The sequence below is a fragment of the Neopelma chrysocephalum genome, unplaced genomic scaffold (assembly GCF_003984885.1).
Source record: "Neopelma chrysocephalum unplaced genomic scaffold, ASM398488v2 Primary Assembly neopelma1_24, whole genome shotgun sequence".
NCBI lineage: Eukaryota > Metazoa > Chordata > Aves > Passeriformes > Pipridae > Neopelma > Neopelma chrysocephalum.
Window position 1 is genome coordinate 47197870 of NW_020897693.1, and position 21335 is coordinate 47219204.

At 42.9% G+C, this 21335-nt stretch overlaps 1 protein-coding gene across 10 annotated transcripts in view; it reads right to left on the minus strand.

Moving 5' to 3' along the window:
* Positions 1–12876, minus strand: part of CDC42BPB (CDC42 binding protein kinase beta) — a 95327-nt gene extending 82451 nt beyond the window's left edge. For 8 of the 10 annotated variants that reach the window (XR_003532662.1, XM_027674020.1, XM_027674019.1 and 5 more), the window contains exon 1: positions 12500–12677. Coding sequence is in view for 9 of the 10 variants with exons in the window: in XM_027674020.1 (XP_027529821.1) it covers positions 12500–12677 (178 nt within the window). In the remaining variant the exon portion in view is untranslated. Of the gene's footprint in view, positions 1–12499 lie in introns of all 10 variants that reach the window. The other 2 variants (XM_027674021.1, XM_027674012.1) reach the window with 2 other exon arrangements.
* Positions 12877–21335: the final 8459 nt, after the last annotated feature.

Sequence of the window (21335 nt, forward strand, 5' to 3'; positions counted from 1 at the left end):
CAGAACACTTTGAAAAAAGTTTCTTCTGAAAAACTAACACACATTATAAACTGCTCGCAGACACAGTCCTTGCCCCAGAAGGGCAGTGGACCATTACATTATATGGTACTGTCAATTAATGCCTTTATGACACAGCTGACAGTATATGTTCTCTGAGAAGGATGTCTACCAGACTTCCAGGCATTTAGGAATGTAAGAATTTTGAAGAATCTTATTATTTTCCAAGGAGTTTGCTGGAAGCAACACACTCAAAGACATAAATTCATTGTATGGAAAGTCAAATGGCACTTAGGATACCCTATGGGCACGACACACCACTAATAAAGGATTTAGTTCTTGGGTTTTGCCCTATTTATACATTGCTATCCTCATCACTGATAGCACTTCCTGTGCCATTTTCCATATATCAATATGATTTTGAAACACTGAATTTGTTGCGCACTTTGGTTAGCTCACTGTGCTATCATCAGTAAAGAACATCAGCATTAAAACCATGTTGCAAGTCCAACTTCAGGTAGGTCATAAAGCTCTTATTCTACAGAGGAAGCAAAAAACCCCAGCTACTATCTCCCATTAGATCTTTAGAACTATGAGGAAGATTTGTTTCACCCTGTTGATAGCAACCGCTTAGCCAGACTTCTTATAATGTCAGATCTAAGGATATTAGGAACTCTACTAAATAGAGATCCCTTTGGGATATGAGAACATACATCTAGAAGAACAGCTTAACCTGTGTTTTTCATAAAGGATGATTCAGGCTCGCAGTCATGCAGGGATTTCAGGCTCTTCTGACACCTCCATGGAACAATGCTTTAAAATACTTCAACTGCTATCAAGGCTAACAACCAGACATAAGGAAACCACACTTCAGAAAAAGCACTAGACATAAAACATAGGTTCAAAGTTCTTAAAACTTGTTCTGGCAATTCTCTGCTAGGAACAAGGAAACTGGTGCTTTCTTTAAATACATGGCAGAACAACATGAAAAAAATTGTTTCCCGTCACTTACAAGCTCAGTTACAAGTTTGTCGATACTTACATTCAGACTGTGGTAACCACCGAAGATTATCAAAAATTAATAGTAAATTTACACAAGTTGTGTGAACTTCTTCATCTACTACAAGAAGAAGATTCTATTTCACATATTTCTTTCTATTTTGAGAAGTATGAAGAACAACTGTTTTCTGTTAGAGCAGCCATGATGTAAAATGCATTTGTGAACACAGGAAAAAATATTATACTGAACCACACAGTAAATTTAGGTTGGCAGGGACCTCTGGAGATCAGAGTCCACCCTCCTACTCAAAGCTGAGATAACATCAAAATTCAATCAGGTGACACAAGGCCTGTCCAGCTGAGGTTTATCCCTTAGGATGGAGAGACTATCACCTTTCTGGGAGACTCTTCCAGTGCCAGACCACCCTCATAAGGAGTACTTTGTCCCCCTGACTATTTGAATAGTCAGAATCCTCCTTGCCATAGCCTGTGTCCACTGTATCTCCTTTTTGGCAGTGCACCCAGGAAGCATCTGCCTGTGTGTCCTCCCTAACCACACATCTGGCAGTTGAGGATCATGATCAGCCCTTCTCCAGGCTGACCAGCCCCAGATATCTCAGGCCTTTCTTGCATATCTTGTACTTCAGGCCTCCAACCACATCAGTGGTTTACTGCCAGACTCTCTTCAGTTCCCCAGTGGTTTTTCTGTACTGGGAAGCCCAGAAATAGACAAAGTACCCCAGAAATGGCCTCAGAAGTGCTGCAAAGGGACAAATAACCACTTCCCTCAGCCTGCTGGCTACAGTCTCGCAGATGCAGCCCTCTACACAGGCAGCTTCTGTTTCTACAATGATGCACCACTGACTTGTCCAACTAATTGTTTATCAGGATTCTCAAATCTTTTTCTGCAAGGCTGTTTTCTAGTTGGTCATTCCCCAGCTTTTACAGCAAGACTTCACACTTGTCATGCTGAACTCTGTGAGGTTTCACAGTGTGAAGGAAGCATAATGCTGGTATGCAAAAGGTGAAGGACAGAATGTAAGGTCTGCTATCCCCACCCTCAACAAGTGCCCAAAACCGTAAACACAATCTTTACAATGTTTAATACTACCCACAAGAACAGGAAGGTTATACCCAGACAACCTATAGCTCCAATTCTTTTGTGATCAACCAGGGTACTTCTGCTCCTGGCCTGAGTCACTCATATCCATGCATACCTTTAATGTTGAGGAAAATTACTGAAAGCCCTTTCCTAAGGGCAGTAAAAGCTTCTCCATCACCGAATTTTAATTTTTTTATTTAAACTTCTCCCCCTTCCCACCTTCTCAAAAGTCTTTTATCTTTACAATTCACATCAGACAGAGTCAACTTCAGGATTCACAAGGATTGATTATTTCTAGCCATGGATGTAGACCTGCCTGGGTCAAGCCTGACCAGTACAGCCCTGTTCACAGAGCACTACATCCAATCCAGTAAATCCTGCTGGCCCACAATATCACAAACACAGCGATAACCACAGTTCAGTTGCCTTAATAACCAGTAAATATTTCTAAGGGCAAGATAAAGACAGTGCATGGGCCTGATACAGCCTCCAGTTAGGCATCCTCACTGTATGTTGTCCTGTGTTATCTGGAGTATCAGGCCAGCAGGACCACAGTTTAAAAACAATTGTGTGTATATTGTCATTATTCCCAACTTAAATATAAACTGTTCAGGAAACCAAAGGCTGAACTTACTGGTAATGGAAATCTTCAGTTACATAACAGAGTAATTTAACACAGTCAAACTTAACTCCTCTCAGCAGCAATATGTTACCACATGACTAAGGCATATTACTACAACTAGTTAAAGCTGGTCTGGAAAGAAAATGTTTTTGCTTCTTCCCTACGATACAACTCATCTGCAACTTCTCAGAAGTCTGCTCTGAAAGATGAAGTGTTGCGAGTTTAAGAAAAATACCATATTACCCTTAAAAGGCAGAAAGGTTAAATACCACAGACTCCAGCCTTCTCTCTGCACTATAACCCAACATGTAGCAATTACCAGCTCCATTAGGACGTTTAGATCACTTTTAGCCTCTTGTACATGTAAAACTTTTCTTCTCACAGCCTCCTGTAGGACGTCACATAGGGTGAGGTTCTGAATCATAATAATGTAGTTTCCTTTAGGGTAACTTGAGAGCATTGCAAGACAACAAAGCCGCCCTAAAAGGAACCACTGATAGCAAGAGCACAGCGACATCCCCTCCTTTGCTTAAAGAACATACTAACTAAAAAGAAAGAAAAAGTGGCCAGATATTACATTGCCATTTCTCACAGACATAACGCAAACACTCAGACACAGAAACCTAATTTTAAAATTTTAATTTATTAATATCATTAACATTAATAATATTATATATACAATGTTATTATTATTTTAAAATTTAAATCCTAATTTAAATTTTTCAATAGAAACTTCTTACTTAACTACACCTATAGCTATAGGAAAAACACATTTGCTACTCTCCTTTATATCCAGAGTCCAAGAACGGACAGAAGCCTGCAGAACAAAGCCTGCAGTGCCTGCACACTGGGCATCCATCTCTCAGGGCTAACGAGAGACAAGGAGGGCCCAGACATCCAGCCATTATACACAGAAATGGGGGTGGAAGGAACGACACAGGATGACCTAACTAATCCTATCAGAAGAAAGAGCTAAATTTAAAGACTAAACATGCATCTTAAAAAGCAAACCTTTGGGAGCATATTTCAAAATGATATAATAGGATCTTCATGCCTGAAGCCACCCTCCTGCTGTTTCTACTCTGCCTTAATTACAGTAAAATAGAAAGACACTGAGAACACTCACAGCTTTCCTCATTGATAATCCAAGTCACACGGGCAGCAATAAAGCCAACAGCAACACAGAAAAGCTCCATGAAGAAGCCAACTTTTGAGGAAGGATATGCAAAATGAAGATCATAGAAGTCATGTAACTGCAGCAGAAATCCAAAGGTGTGCAAGGCAATGGAAACATCCCCATCCACCCCCAAGGTACATACGGATCTCTTGAAGAGGCAGAGGGGGAACCAGGGACAGAAGAATTTCTCAAGAGTGGGAAAAAGGTTTCAGATGCCCCACCAGTATTACCATGCAATTACTAGAAAACTTGTCCTTCCTCAGATGAGGACAGAGATTTTATCTATTCAGGAAAGGCACACAGTTTAACTCTTAGGCTAAGGGACCATTACTAGCAGGGAAATCATAACATACAACACCCCTCATACTTCTGCAGTGGTCGCTATGTTTTGGGTAAAGTTATACCGCCTATAAAAAGAATGAATCCACAACCCACGAACTACATAGTCCGAAATAAAAGTACAATATTGCCAGAAAAAGAGTGGTTTAAGACTTCTTTAAGACTGACTTCCCCATATCTACCTAAGTGAATTTAAAACATGTGTCATCTTACTTGTTACTTTATCTTTCACCTAATTGTTTAATGACAATTAGAATAATATAACCCAGGTTTAAGATGAATTAAAAATCCAGACAGAATTTTGTACAGACTCTTCTAAAACCCTAAGCATGCACATCTTGCTAAACTGGCACAAACACATTTGAAATAGGACTTCACAAAGTTTATCCGTGTTTATTTTTATGTTGGAGAAAAATTATAAATGGTGAAAAGAATTTGGAATTTGTGCTGCTTCTGATCTTTTCTCTTCTTGGCCTTTTGCAGAAAGGCAGCTATACGTATTCAGCTCTCAATGGCATTGCACTTAAGCAAATTAAGAACTATATCTCAGCCTTCATTAATGCACATCTGCTTAATAAATTCCATTAATTTTCAATGATTCAGTACTTGGTGAAGGCACCCCACCAGTTTCCAAAGCTCAGATTCCCTCATAGAGGTCTCAGGTAGGGTGTCCGAAGATACTAATCACATTTGAAGCTTTAGGCCATGGTTAAGTAATAACAGGTTTCAGTGTTAAGACCCTGATGACATGAATGATAGAAATTAAGATCTCAGGCACTTCAGGATGCCTAAGGCCTCAGCTGGAAATGATGGATGCACACACTTAATCTGAATGCACTCTAAGTATATCTACAGACATGATTACTGAGGCCTATGCAAAATCAGGGCTTAAGAAAACAGCGTGTAGTTTCCTATTGAAGAAAGCTACATTCATTATAGTGAACAAGATCTTTATAAATGAAAGCTTGCATTCTGGCAATCTGCATACGCTGATGAGAAAAATAGGGTGGAAGATTTTAGTGTTAAGAGATAGCTGAAATGAACAGATCACAGTAAACCACAGAGCAAATGACGAAAATCCTTAGAAATGGAGAAGCTTTTTAAAATTAAATCTCTTTTCTTAAAAAAAAAAATAATTAAAAAAACAAAAACCACCACAAAACCTAGAGCCTCGCTGAGATATATTACTGAGCACGATACAAGCCCTTTGGTAACTACATCGAGAATACATTGGAATTCTCAAGTGTACCTTATGAAAGACTAGGAAATTAATCTCAGCTCTGTTTAAGGCATTATCAAAGGCAACAATACAGCAAAAAGCTTTAGCAAGCCACTTCTATTTTTCTAAAAAGTTGGTTTATGGTCCATCATCCTACTAATCTTTTCAGACTTGGGTAATGAAAAAGATGAACCCATAAAACTTTTCCTAATCCTATTCTGTTAACAGCTCAGATAAATTTGCAATTGTTAAGGTAAGTATTATAATTCTTCCTTTTTGTAATACCCATCTAAAACCAGCTGGTATTAATTGCTTCAAATTACATGCAAAGGATAAAATATAATTTTTATAAATACAAAGAACCTGTAGTTTAATATTCCCAACTAATCTCAACTACAGATCAACATTTTTAAAATCTGAAACATTAATATAGAACCATAAAGTAAAAGCAACTTGCTAAAAATAGCTAATGAAACAAGTCTCCTTAGTTCAGATTTACCCAGTTAAAATCATTTGTTCTAGTAGGTGTGGAAGAAACTGACTCACTCCCACATGTGAATTGTTTGCAAAAATAGGTTAGTTCAACTTAATTTGATTTAAAAAGTTCATTGTACTGGATCAGTTGACTAAACCGACTTCCAAGACATCTCACTGGTAATGCATAACTCTGCCAACCATGAAAGTTTTAAGGATGTAAATTAAATAAATTTTTTTGCAAAATATTATATCTTAATATATGTGAAAAATCAATATGAAAATAAGAGTGAAACAAGTCAAAAAATCATTAGATTTATGGATGCTTATGAAACCTTATTTCTGCATTCTATACCTTATCATGTACCATCAGTGAGAAACTCCTAGCTGCACACATTTTTCCTATGCGAAGACAAATTTATCCATGACTTACTTATCCTCTTCTGAGTTTTCATAGATAAACAAAATTAAAATGCAAAATATAGATCACAGCCTTTAACATAGCACACAATTCCTCAAGCCCTCAGTAAAGACCTCCGCTATTTATTAGTACCTTTATCCACAGAAAAGTGATACTGACTTCCTTCTATGGGACAAAAGACAAGCTTCACCCAGGAGTCTGTCACTTTAACAGCACATGCCTATGGATCTCTCATCTTCCAGACCACATTACTTTCCCACTACTAAAACATGACTGCACCATTCAGTGCAATGTTTCACTGCATAAAGTTTTACAGAAAAAGTCATTAAAAGATATTGCCGCGTTCTAAAAATAACAGATTAAAACAGATGTCCTGTAAAGTAGTCCATCATCACAGAGCAGCAGGGTTTGAACGTCATGCCCTCAGGTCATTAGCCCAGCCTACAATGCTGTCAAAGATAACATGGCAGCTTGGGCTACTTCAACATGAATTAATCCTAACATACATTTTTTAAAAGAACAAAACCAGTTTAAAGCAGAGAACTTGGGGAACTGGGATTTGGCGGCCATGCTCACACTAAGACTTCATTAGCAAAGGTGATCCAAGCTATGGTGTGCCATATCTGACCACAGGAAAGGGTTCCAGCTCATCCACACTGCACAAAGAAACTGTAGTGATCACCACCACTCGCCTTCCCAGAACCTCTGAAAGGCACCTGCACCTGTACGCTGCCCTAGTGGGCCCTCAATCCACCCTCCTGCTATATCTTCAGTATAAGAGATAATAACAGGCTTTGCTGGATAGAGGATGGAAGTAGAGGAAATTTAGCCAAAATCTGAAATTCAGTTGTCTTGTTCATCAGCTGTCTTCATTATCTAACCACAGTCATTTCACACTCGTGCCCAACAGGCTTATCACTCACTGCACAGCTTTTGCCTGCACAGAGAAGGACATTATACAAACTGGCAGAGCCTGAGGTCCCTTCCTGACTTTTTATGTGTATTTCTGTAAGCAGGAGATGCGGTAGGAGTGCCAAAAGGAAAGAAGAGAGGAATTTGGGCCCTCAAGTCGAGATATAACATGTTATCAAGTGACAGTTTTTCCTGGTGTAACCCTGAAAGGCCAAAAAAAAAAATCCTCATAAGCAACGGTCAAAGTCCGACAACTCTAAGATCATCTCAAAAATACTTAAGGATAGTTTCTGTCTCCTATATCAGCAGCACACTTCCTCACATATCATGTCCCTGCCCTTACCTACCACTTTTCTAGTACATCAGTAACTGTGGCAGTCAGAGGACTAGGTCTACCCTGCAGCTCGTTTTGAAGATGCTATAATGCAGGCTGGGAAGATCTTTTCTCAAGTCCTCATCTACACTTCTAAACACAACTTCTTTTAGGCTGAGAGCAAGCTCTACACTATTCTGACAGAAAGGCCACACTGCAAGATTCTCCCTTCCCTCATTAGGTATTCTTTTACTTGAAAGGTTAAGGTGCCTCTTTAAGCAGAACTGGAAGGAGGAGAAAGAAGGCCAGCAAATCAACTTGCGAAGTTCACAAAGCCCCTCCAAGCAGCAAGATCCAAACTTGAAGCACCAGTCCTGACAGTGGCCCAAAGCTGTGAATCACTGCACCAGCACAACAGCAGCCCTTCCTGGTAAACGTTCTGTGCGTGATTTTTTCCATCTATGGTCCAGCCTCAAGTGTAACAGATATATACCCAAAAGTGGCAGCTCAGGGCTAGGTTAGAGGTTGCTGTGAGCACTGTGCATGTACATTTTTCTCTCCTCTAGTCCACACTGGGAGCACATTGTTGTTACTACAACAGCATCCACTATTATGCCAGACTGTCTTCAGGAGCTCGGCAGCAGGTGCCCAGCTGGCCTACTTGTGCTAATCATCTGCAATCTTCCTTTTCCCCATAGCTTCAGCCCCCTTTAAGTTCCTCTCAGGAAAAATAAAAACAAACACACAGACAAAAAAACTCCCATCACCACCTTTGAAAAGCAGAACACCACTCCAGCTGAGTAGCAGACCTTGCACAAGCTGAGAACATAGAAGATAAGTCAGCGTACAAACAGGCAGCTCATAACACATCAGGAGAAATAGTCCACAGAAGTATCTCATGCACCTGCTTCAAGCAAAAAATCAAACATTTCAGATCAGTTTAAACCACTTTGACATCATTTCTGAGGTGCTCTCACAGAGAGAACCAGCCAGTGCATAGTCCAGGAGTGAGACAACACCAAATGAAGTGTATGGGGACATGTGCCACCTTGCCCTCTGTAGAAGGCCAGCAGTATGACACAGGGTCAGAGGAAACAAAGGCTGGAGTAAGAGAGGCTGTGCAGCACCAAGATAATTTTGAATACAAATAAAGCCCATTCCTGTCAGACTTTCCCCTGAATGTGCTTGCCTACTGGCTGCAAACTTTGCCAAGTAGCTGTCCAAAAATGGAGCAGCCGGTTGCACCAGTCCCTGCTGACTGGAAGTAAGGGGCAGTGAACACCAGCCACAGCCAACTAAGATAACTCCTGAAAAACAAGGTGATGTCAGACCAGCACAAAACTGATGCCAGCCAGCAAGGTGCCCTGGCAGCAGCCACTCTAGCACAGGATTATGCAAGACTCAGATGCCTCAGTATGACAGAACAAGAGGCTCCATAGGGAGGAACACGCTGTACCTGAAAGCTAAAGGACAGGTGGTGCTCGGACACCTGAGCTGCAGCAGTGCTGCTCCAGCACTCCTGTGCCTCTCTCCTTGTCAGGTTAAAAAAGGGACAGCGCACTTTTTTTTGCAGTACATGGACAATACCACCCCACAGCACCAAGGCACTGCTGTGCACCACAGTCCATCAGACAAGCCCAAAGGACACGTAGCCTCCTCTGTGCTTGATGATAGCTTTAAGAAGTCTCGCTTTCAGAGAAGAATGAGCAAAACCAACTAGAATAAAGAGGACTCCTCACTGTTAGGATTCCTCTCTATTTCCCACTCTAGGAGCAGCAGATGCAACAACAGTTTAAAAGACATTAAGCACAGATTTGGGAAATTTTTTCTGAACATGCAGACATAGGTCTGTTATTTAAGAGATTTGGGTTCAATTCCCACTGAGAATACTGAGCATTATTTCAATATCTATTATATAAACAATATACTGATAACCAACTGGGTGGGATCTTATTCAACATAAGTTATAAATAAAAATAACTAGAAGAAAAGGACTTTGGACTCCTCACTTGCAGCTCAGCTAGCTCTTCTCCAAAGACACCTGGCATAAAGATATGTGTATTATACATCCACTATAGGGAAAAAACAGTCTGAAAGCTCCAATCACCATGGGAAAGCTGTAATTGCCAAGGTTAAAATGGCAGATTCTTACAACATTTGTAAAGCAATGGAAGCCACAAGCTGCCTCAAGGCGAATGGCCACACCCTACGCTCTTCTATGGTTAGAAAATAGGAAGAAGATTTTGAAGAAATAAGCCTGTGGCAGGTCTGCCAGGAAGCAGCAGTGGGATTTACAGGACAGAAGCAATTGGATCCACCATTTGGAGCTCAGCAGCCTCTGCAGGTAAGGTGTGAGGCTTCCACAGATGTTGAGTAGGGACAAGTTGGCCCAAGTATCACAAGATAAACATGGAGCTTAATTTTTTGGACTCCCCATTTCTCTTCTCCAGCAACCAAGTGCCAGCTCCAGAATATGAGCAGCATCATGCTGCTGTCAAGAGAGCAGAGATATCCACATCTGGACACTACACCATACAACTCTTCATCTTCTCTGCACCACACAGCCAGAAAAAGCCCTGCCTCAACTACCACGCCTGAACTCTCTTTTCTCTTGGTAATTAAGAATGAGAGCAAGTCCATTAGCCACGCTGAATCATTTCAAGGGAATTTTACATGTGTGATACCTCACACCCAGTTTTAAATCCAAAATTTTAAAGAAATGCTTATTACATAGCTCAGTTTAATTCAAACTTAGAACCTATGCAGCTTATTTCCATTGTCAGTGATAAGTCTCCATTTTGTCAAAAGGAAATTCTGTCTGCAGTTGATAAAGAAACACTGGTCTTCAAAGTATATCCCAAATATTTAACTACACTCTCATGCTTCCACAGACACATAACAGCACAGAAAACTTGTGCACATCAATCCAGAATATCTTCTAACAGAGAATCAGGCTGTAATTAAGACATATCATGACACAACGAAGATTAGCATGTTTGGCATGATAGTTTCCTTATAAGCTGGAGGCAGAAACAAGTTCCTTGTCAGTGGAAACATACTGTGAGGGCATTAGGACACAGATAAAAGGTGTCTCGTTGCTGGCATTCATTAGTTTTTAACAGCTTGAAGGAAAGGGAGGAGCACAGGGTATCAACTGTAATTGGTTTTAAGAGTATCCCTTGTTGATGGAACACAAATATACAGCAGTCCAGATTTAGGCCCACCCCCTTACCATCAAGAGCCTGGATTATAAACTTTTATCCCTACTCTGCAGCACCAGATGGTAGCTCACATACATTTCAATTATTTATTGAATAGGCACTTTGTTATACCAGGGTAATCCCACACTGCAGTAAGAACTATACACTGTTTTTATTGCGAGCTATACTTTTCATCAAGTCAGTAACCTTTTCACATTCAGTGAACACAATAAATAGAATTAAAAGAAACGATTTTATAAACAACTGGATAATCAGCCTCTCCATCACATAGAAAATGACAACGCAGGGATCAATCAGTGAGACACAACCACCAGCAGTGCTATAGAAAAGGCACATCATTCTCTGGCCTGCCCCAAATCCTTTCCTCAACTTCAGTGCTCTAAGTACCTTTGCAGTCTGATCTATCACACTTAACAGTTTGCTGGTGCTGACCCGTTCAAGCCATTGGCTTAAAAACAAAACACCCTGAATGCACTTGGCAGAAGATGTACAAAGCTCCCACGACAAAACAAATAATCAATGTTCCCCGGGCTGCAGCCTTGGGGGGCAGATGTGATAAAGTGGTTAATTATTCAGTTGGCAATCGCATTACTGACGTCAATAGAAGAGTCCAGGAAGTGAATCCTCTTAGTTTGTTAGTGTATGACAAAGAGTGGTGGTCCCCACAGAAATTAAGGAGAACCAGCTGTCCCTTCATGGTAGTGCTCTGGTCTGTAGTGCTGAAGACACACATTTGCATTTACTGAAGTAAATCTGCCCCTCCTTCTCCCTTAGGAAATCCTTTGTTTTCTTGGTTGTTTTTTGTTGTTTTGGCGTTTCTTTTTTAAGAGTGGTCTTTTTAAGGCCTAATTAACTGTACATCCATGAAACAGCTGATAAACGGGACAATGCACTCGTGAGCAATGATGTCTCCTCCCTCCCCTTCAATTCTCATTTCCATGGAGAAGTTAAGTCACCTTCATCATGCATTATTATTCATAACTTACTCAGCTGAATAAACCAGTCAGCCACCATGGCCGTTTTAACATAAATTCATTTAGACTTGCAGCAGGGAAGGATCTCTGCTCTCCACATACCTGTAGTCAATAGCCTTTAACTAAACAACACTGGATAGGAAACTTTTATCCTAAGCGTTACCAAAAGTATCCACATTTTCTTTTGTCAGCGCTCTCCGGACTACTGGAGGTCTCTCATTATCAGACTGCTTAGGTCTTATAAAGGCCGCCTAGAAACGCTCTGTCCTTCGGGGGCATACCCAAATTACAAAAAAGACTGCATGATGAACGGGAGCTGTTGTTTCTTCAAGACACACACATACACGCCCTCTCCAAAGCAACGACCCGGCACCAGAGCAGCATTTCAAAGCCTGAGCCTGCTGTACTCTCCTCCTCCCCTCCCCCAGGTAGGAAACCCTCCGAGGAGCGCCGGATTAGCCTGACATTTCGGGCTAAGCCGAGCAGGGTTTCAGGCCAAGGACACTCCGGTGCTCTTCCTGCCGCCGGCTGCCAAGCGGTTCGCCTGGGACCGAGGGAGGAGACCTGCGGGGTCAAGGCCCGGCTGGCGGCGGGGGTGTTCCCCAGGGAGGCGCCGCATCCAGGGGCGGCGTCTCCGGCCGCCGCCGGGAGCAAGGAGCACCGTGCGGGGCCGGGACGCCCCCGGCCCCTCGCAGCCCCCGCCCCCCGGCCCCGGCCCCCCGGGCTCACCCCACTCGAGGAAGTCGGACACGTATCGGTCGCGGCGGAGCGGCGAGTCGCGGCTGCACTCGGCGTAGACGCCGACCAGGAGGTCGAGCAGGGTCTCCACGCTCAGCACGCTGTCGTGCCGCTGCGGCCCGTCCAGCACCAGCTGTTCCAGCCGCTTCAGCCGCACCTTGGCCGACATGGTGCCGCTGGGGCGGCGGGCGCGGGGCGCGGGCGGGACGGGGCTGGGGCGAAGGCCCCGGGGCTCAGCCGCGCTCGGCAGCCCCGCGCCGCCTCCCGCGGCCGAGCGGCTCCTTCCGCGGGCTCCGCCTCAGGCGCGGACGGTCCATGGGCCGGGCCCGGCCACCCCCCACCCCGCTGCGCTGCGGCCTCGCCCCGGCAGCGGCAGGGAAGGGAAGGGAAGGGAAGGGCCGATCCCGTTCCCGCTGCTCCTCCCCCGGCCCGGCGCGGCCCTCGGAGCGGCCCCGGCCACGCCCCCCGCGCGGCGCCCGCGCGCTCCGACGTGGGCAGGGCCGCGCGGGGCCGCACAGGAAGGTTGGGCCGAGCGGGGACCCGTAGCGGCAGATTCGCCGCGAAGCGGGTGGGGGGCGACGCGTGCGGAGCGTCCGCGGCAGCACTTTCGTGTGTCCCACTCTGTGTGTGAGTGAGTGTGTGAGATCTCCTTCGGGAGGGCCTCTGATGTGAGGCGTTGGTGTACTTTCGAGCCTGAGAAAGGAGACCTAATCAGTGGAACAGCATCCCTTACTCAAGGACATGGGCGGAGCTCACAAGCTTTAAGGATGCAGTAAAGCGAGATGTTGGCGTGTGTCTTATGTTTACAGAATCACGGAATGGGTCAGGTTGGAAGGGACCGCAGTGCATTGTCTGCTCCAACCTCCCTTGCTCAAGCAGGGTCATCCCAGAGAATATGGCACAGGGTTGCATCCAAATGGTTATTGAATATCAGCAGTGAGGGAGAGTCCACACCCTCTCTGGTCAACCTGTTCCAGTGCTGGGTCACTGCACAGTAAAGTAGTTCTTCCTCGTGTTCAGGTGGAACTTCCTGTGCATCAGATTTTGCCCATTGCCTCTTGTCCTATTGCTCAGCATCACTGAGAAGAGCCCGGCTCCATCCTCTCTCGGCACCCACCCTCCAATTACTTATAGGCAGTGATGAGGTCCCCTCTAGGCTGTCTCTACTCAAAGCTGAACAGCCTCAGAGCTCCCTGAGCCTTTCTTGTAAAAGAGATGCGCCAGCCCCTCAACCATCTTTGTTGCCCTCCATTGATCCTGCACCAGGAGCTCCATGTCTCTCTATACATTGCTAACTTGGCAAAATACTCAAAGTCCGTGTATCCTACACCTGAACTATCTTAATTATAATACTAAAAATCACACCTACATGTCAAAAAGACCCCTGCCCAGGTGAAGACCCTTCCTCTGAACATGCATAGAAGTTAGCTGGGCTTACTTAACTTGTATGGAAATTACCAACAAATCCTAATAGAGGGGTTGTATTTGGAAAGTTACTAACTCTGAATTTCTGTGTGTAAATAATAGGTGGACAGTCTGGTGGCAGGTACCTGATTTGTGCAATGCCACTGGGCACCCAGGCTTGTGCAACTCTGAAATAAATAATCAATATCTCTCCTGAGTGTGTAATTGTTGGCTTGTTGCACACCAGGTGACGAATCACATTTTCTGGACAACTTGTGTGTCCCAGCCTGGCTCAGTGTGTGTGTGTGTGTGTGTGTGTGCCCAGCCTGTGCCATCCCAGCAGGACTCCAGGGCAAAGTCCCCTCTACCCAGGTCCACACCTGGCTTCCCACAAAGGATGAGACTGACCCCGGAGGACTTCACTGGGCACTATGGGCATTGGGAGACTTCTCTGGGCATGGCTGGAGCGAGACCTTCTGTTTCCCAGCCTTGGCCATGATCCCCTGCTCTGTGGCTGGGCTTGCCTTGGTGGCAACAGATGCGAGGCTGGCAGGGTAGGCATGGCCTCACAGCAGGACGTGGTGTCTGGAAGCTGTGGCTTCCTATGGCTTTCAGAACCTCCCTGGTGATAGGGCTTTATTTCCCAGCAGCAGCAGCTTGCCTGGGCAAAGAGAGCCCTATGTAGTAACAGCTGATGTCCTTGTTCCCTTGAAGAGAAGGGACCTGGGTGTAAGGCACTCGAAACTTTCTGCAGTGCTGCTTTTTTCTTTCTCATCACAACTGTTCTCTGTGGAGGCTGCAGCACCTCAAGGCAAGATGCTGAGTAGCTTGGGATGGGAGTTTACTTCTGTAGGAATGCAGCCAGTCAGGTCCTGATGCAAAGCTGAACTGGCAAGGATGCCATTTCCTTGCTTGTCTCCCCCGGCAAGTAGTTGGAGTGCTGTGTGCTCAAAACCATCCCACCGGAAAGGGAGGCAGCCAAGTGCTGGTTCTGTCAGGGCTGGGAACCCCCTGCCTCTGGTAGCAGGAGCTGGACAAGGGTTTGCACCATGGTGGCTGCAGTTGCCAGGGCTCCTTCATAGTCAGATGTGACATGTCAGTCATTGCTGAAAGACCTGAACGTTCTCATCCATCACCTTCAGGGCCAATGGCGAGGCCAAACCCAACCAGTGCTGCACACAGGGAGCTGCCCTTTTCAAAGGGTCAGGAGCATAACCAGGCAGAGTTAGATGGATTATTGTGTAGCAGAAAGTATTGCTTCCAATGTGACAGAGAGGTCCAGCTGATGATTACAGAAATACTTGTAATCAGGTATGTTTGATATCTCTTTGACATCTAACACCTGTTATATCTGAGACCTATTCAGTTCATAATAATACTGTGCTGTGCATTTGGACCCAGTACCTGGGTCTAGAAGATACAGGCATGTTAGGACCTGTTCATTCTAAAAAATGCAAGTCGATAGAAGATCCTGTGAATCATACTTTTATACTGAGAACCTGTAATTTTAAAACAAAGAGAACCAACAGTGGACTAAAATAGTTTTGTTTTTCCTGAATAACTTCTATCCCTTTGTACTTCCTTCTGAAAACATCCACTTGGAAAAAAAAACCAAAACATTTCACAGCAGATCTCAAAAGTTTTCGTTGTTCTCTCGCTGTGTTCCTCCTTGGTTACAATTGTTTCACCTGATCTCAAACTGTGTCGTATCACAGATACATTCATTTACAAGGATCCTTGGCATTTTAAAAGTCACAATTGTTTTTCTGGTGCTGTTCTTTTATTTAAAAGAAGACCTTAACATTTTCTGCTTATTCCCACTTTGGAGACTCATTTTCCGGTAGTTGATCAGAGTAATGGCTGGGGAGAACGGAGTTTTAAAGATCCTGTTACAATATCTATCTTTCCCCTTCTTATCTGTTCTTGCAGGTGTTGATTATCATCACCTCCCTCAGCAAGGAAGAGATAAAGGAGGCGGCAACTGGGTGAAGAAATAGCCATTCCTGCCCACCAATTGCTCTATTGTTTCCAGTCTCCTCAGTCTGTTTTACATTAGTATAATTCGGGGGTTTTCAGGAGCTATTCCTGACTTCACAGGGAAGAGCCGGGTCCAGTGCTGGGAAAACGACAGATGGGTGACAGATGATATTGAAGCCGGCTTTAACAGCTATGGAAGGTTTAGTACATGAGACCAGCACGTGCAGGATTATTTATGAGCAAAACTGTAGGTATTCCAGACTGAGTTGAAATTTCATTTAAAGAACCCTTGCAAAGGGTTAAGAGCCTTGTGCATTGTAAATAATGCCGGGTGTTCACAGCAAGGGTTTCAACTACAAAAAAACATACCGACCTGAAAAGTTGGTAGACATTTGGTATTCCTACTAGGAAATATATGCAAGCTTGGAAATGTAGTTGATGGTATTCTGCTTCTGTTACTCATCTGTGCCAATTCCATAGACTAAAAATAAATGTGATCTGGCTAAAATGAACCAAATGATCCATCTTACCAGTTCCTTTTCTCCTGTGGCATATTTTAGTGGAAAATTATATTTTAAAATTCTCTCTCTCTCTATTTTTTAAATTAATTTTTTTTTTTTTAATGAGTGGACATCTTCTCACTTATTTATCTGGAATTATTATAGACCTGCAGAAGTGAATGCACAAAGTCCATATGGCTAATGAAAAGTTTTTTTGGATCCAATCAATTTAGGTCTCTTTATTACTTTTTTCTTTTTGTTGTTGTTGTTTTGGCTGTACTCCCAGTAACTTAGTAACTAGAAGAGGGAGAAATTCTGTTACAGAATTTTGATGGCAACAGGAAATAGCTGTGTCACCACTTTATGACTTCAGGAAAATCCACCCACCGATCATTTTGGAATTGAGAAAAATGAAGAAATACAAAGAGTATGGACAGAAATTGCAAACACAGCTCATTAACAAGGAATACCCCATGCTAAAAATAAAAAGAAAAAAAGTGAAGATGTTGCAAATATCTCCTTTGTCCCATTCAGACAGATAATTCTAGAAAAAGAGAAAAAAACCATCAAGTTGCAATATTTTATTTGCTATTTGTTTTAATTGTTTTTACATTAGTGAGCAAAGGGGAGACTCTAAAGAGCTAGAAAACCTAGCTAGAAGACCTAAATATATTCTACTAATTAACAAAATTAGATGAATATTTTAACTGAGAGAGAAGATGACTAATGTGCAGCAAGGGAGGAATTTTTCAAGGATCCAGAATGCAAAATATAATTAAATTGAAATCAGAGAAAGCTCATAGTAATAACTTCCAAAGGTAGATTACAACAAAAAGTTAAGTATGCCTAAAAACAACATGACTGTTTTATTATCAAGGACTTTCCTTCCTGGAATTATTTTTTAGGAAACTGTCACCTTTGCAGCTCTGTTTGTATTTGGCAATATTCTAAAAAATTCTTTCTTGCCAAAAGCAGTGTAAATCTACAGCTGTCATCCATACTGGGAGCCAAAAATAATCCGTCAGTGGGGGTTGTCTTTGATGACGTTGCACCATGTAAGCCTGAGCATTGAGCTAATGTACTCAATATTAAAACCAACAGCTAAGTCACCACTGTATGATATCAGCTGTGGTGGGAAGTACACAGAAAATTTCTCAAAGAAGACAAAGCACTAGCTGAGCAAGGCAGTTTCACAAATGCTCTTCCCTTTGCACATGATGATGAGTGAAGTGGGAGGAAAGAAAGGGCAGTTGTTCACAGGAAAGTGCTGGGAAGGGCTAAGAGTCTGGTCATGTCCAATTTTCAGTAAAATACTTTCTCATAACAATAATTAAAAAAAAAAAAAGGAGCAGCAAAGCCATTTGGCAGGCTACCTCCTGTTAAGTGCATTCTGCCATTACATGCATTTGTTAGCAGTGCTTCTGTATTGCTTTTGTAAGCATCTAGATTTTAGTGATGGTATAACCCAACATTTTGACCTGAAAGTGAAGCAAACTGGGATATGAAAAGTTTTTTACTTGGTGCATACTTTCTTAAAGAGAACAAAAAATAAAGAAGCAAAATATCATTAGGTGTGTTAGTAGAGACTTTTAGGAATCCTATTGCTTCTGACTGGTTTGCTTTGCGGGATTTAGGGAACAGAGTGCTATAATAGGCAAAGAAATCATGCTAATACCTTACTTCTTCCAGCCTAGATGCAGCAGGTTCCCAAACACACAATTTTATCCCTCAGTATTTTTTCTTGCTCATATAGTTGTCTTACTCAAAAATTGCTGCCTATATCTCTACCTGAAAGAAGGGAACTTGCCTCTCTGCTGCGCTTTCAGGAAACTGTCAGTCTTATTGATCTATATGTTTCCTGATTACGGGCAGTTTAATATAAGGACCCTGAAATGGATCCCATCAAATTAACAGGCTTCCCATTCCATTCACGCTTCGAGAGCAGCATTAACTGAAGTGGGCAGCTGCTTTCATCAAAATCATTATGAGATCACTTGTTCTTGTCTTTCTCTTTTTTTTCTTTTTCTTCTCCCCTCACCCCCACCCCAGGATTTGTCTGAAAATGACTGAAGTGTATGGAACTAGGGGTTTAGATGAGGTCATTGTCGTGGACATCTGGAACAGAATGTCATCACCACATTTAGGCAAGACAACAGCTCATTTTTATTTCAGTTCTGATTTCAAGTCCACAGTATCCTAAGAAAAACATTGGCTCAATGATCCTGTCTGTTTAGGCACATGGCAGTATCGAAAGACTGACAAAACGAAACATAAAACCCTCCTTAGAGTTCAGATCTCTGCTTCTTTAGGGATCTTCCAAGAAGGTGGAAGAAGTGGTACAGAGATGATGTTAAAACCCCAAATATTCATCGCCAGTTATGACACCTTGCAAGTCACAGCACCACATCTTGCTCTCTGTACAGCTGCCGTTTTGTCATTTAATAGTGTTGTGTTACTGCAACTTCACATCTGCCAGACTCGGTCAGATCAATTTCTGTACAAAGTGTGAAAAGCACAGTGTTCCTAGAGGCAATTTTTTGTGCCTGGGTTGATGCTAGACTAAGATTATCTGATTTTATTTTGTGGGCTTTTTTATTTTTTGCTACATAGTCTGGCACTGTGGTTCAGCAAAGCTGAGAGTCACACTGTTTGTTGCAGAGAATAAGAGGAGATTTAGGTGCAAAAGATAGGTAGGATATGTGTTCCTTTTTCTTGGCTAATCTGTAGGATTAGTTCTCCTGAGTTGCTGAGAGTAGCAGTGTTATTCATACTGCATTTTAAATTAACACTAACTAATACATTTTATTTTTTGATGCCTTAAGAAGAATGACTGAAAAATAAAACTTCTCCAGTGTTCTCTCTTGAACCTTTAAAAATCTGTCACTGACTTTAATAGTAGTGTTCCCATGGAGATAAGCACAACTAAGTCTATCTAAAGGGAAAAGAAGTAATCTGCTTTGAATGAAATATTTTTGCATTTTAAGTAATGTTACTTTAATACACACTTCTTTCTTCTCTAACAAAGTGCTCTTTGATTTTTCAGAAAATGCGTAATCAAAATAAAGAGCAAGTTCTATTGTATTCTCTTCCCTGGTTCCCTCTCCACAATGGACAATCCATAGATAATAATTTTGTGGTAATGAGAAGTTGAAATCAGAAAATATTCCAATCTCTTTCTAAGATACAGGCAGAGCATAAATAGCATTCAGGTAAAATGCAGTTGTACACTGCCCTAAAAGCAGCAGGAGACATTGTACAGAAAAATGCTTTTACTTTTCAGTAATGATGACCTGGCAAACCATTCCCAGCTGATGGTTCTTTATTACAAATTTCTGAGCACTATTCAGAAAAGCAGAGGTGGGACCAAAATGGCTTCAATTCAGAGTAACCTGGGACAGTGAAATAATAACTGTACCAGCTTCAGCATCAAATATCCTGAAAGGCTGCTCCTGATAATTCTCTCTTTTCTGTCCTATAAAACCTCTTCCAAAAACAAAGTGATTTTTCTGACAGTGTGCAAAAAAGACATTTTGCTCCTATTCATTTGCTCTGAACCAAGATTTCAGCCAACCTTCAGGCTGATCTTGACTGCACCATTACACATCCAGAGCTGCTCAGTCTGGATTTACAGACTTACCCCGCCTCAGCACAGAGCTGCGCCAAAGCCCTCTTCTCACACGTTAGCAATTACAAAGATTTGTAACAACACTGACAGCAATTCAGAAGAGATCTGAACTTCACAGCACTGCAGGGAAGTCTGAATGATACCCCTACCTGACTCCCCTTCTCAAAGCCACCGCCAGTCCCCCACCCATCGGAAATATTTGATCCCCCACTTCCCACCTCCCTGCTGAGGGCTGGCTCCTTGTCATCCCCATGTCAATCGGACTAGCAATGAGCTACTCATTCTCCAGTAGCAGATGCTGAAGGAGTGAGTGGTGGCACACAGCTGGACTTTTCAGAGGTCATGCTTTTCGGAGGTCAGACAGCAGCTCATGCTGCCTGCAGGAATCAAGGGGAAGGACAGACAAAAAACCAGAAAGGATCCTGAAGAGCTGGACATGCACCTGCTAATTTGGGGATGGGGGCTGTATGGTGGCTGGCAATGCCCCTGGTAGTGGATTAACCTCCCTTGGAAGGAGTAGCAGCAAGGCTTGCTCTCCAGCTTCAGTCAAGAAGGAAAGGATAATGGCTAGTTCCACAGCTGGCTCTATAGTTGCTAGTCCTCAACCACTCCTAGTATATAAAATATCTGCAGCTCCTGCTCTTTTATCTTGTTTTCTTTTTAGCTTTGTATAGTTGTCTCCATATTATGTTGAAATGATGCATGCATTTTAGGGCAACTTGAGGTTCTGAAAATTGAATCTGTGATGAGCTACCTCAGTTGGGTTTTCAACTTCAGAGACAAGACCAAACACCGTACATGCAATTCCCAATACCATGGGGGTAGAGACTGCATTTGCTAGTGTGCGTGACAGTGTCAAACATACATTTTTATGGCATCACATATGTCCTATCAAAGCTCTGTTTTCAGAGATGAAAGAGCAGGCAGTGATCACCACACGTACTAGGAGCCCATAGTCCCAGGCAAGGAGGTCTTGCCAGCAGCAAGCACCATGAGAGGAGCAGCAAAGGAAGGAATCCCCAAGTAGCCTTGTGTGTGAGAGCTGCTTCCCTGCTGAGAGATATAAGAGCAGATGTATAGTGTACAAGGAGGAAGCTGCTGTGGTTATCACTTGTTCTGAGTCTGTTAGCTGTGATGGGGAAATGGGAACTTTCCTGAATGCAAAACTGAAGACTCTGCAGTGACCAATGGCACAGACCAAGGACTCAGGGTGGACAACCCAGGACAGCACAAAGTTGTCATTGCTCTTTCTGAGAGGATCTTCTCGAAGACTGTGTGCTGCTCTGTCCCCACAATTTAAGAAGGATGTGAGGTCCTTGAG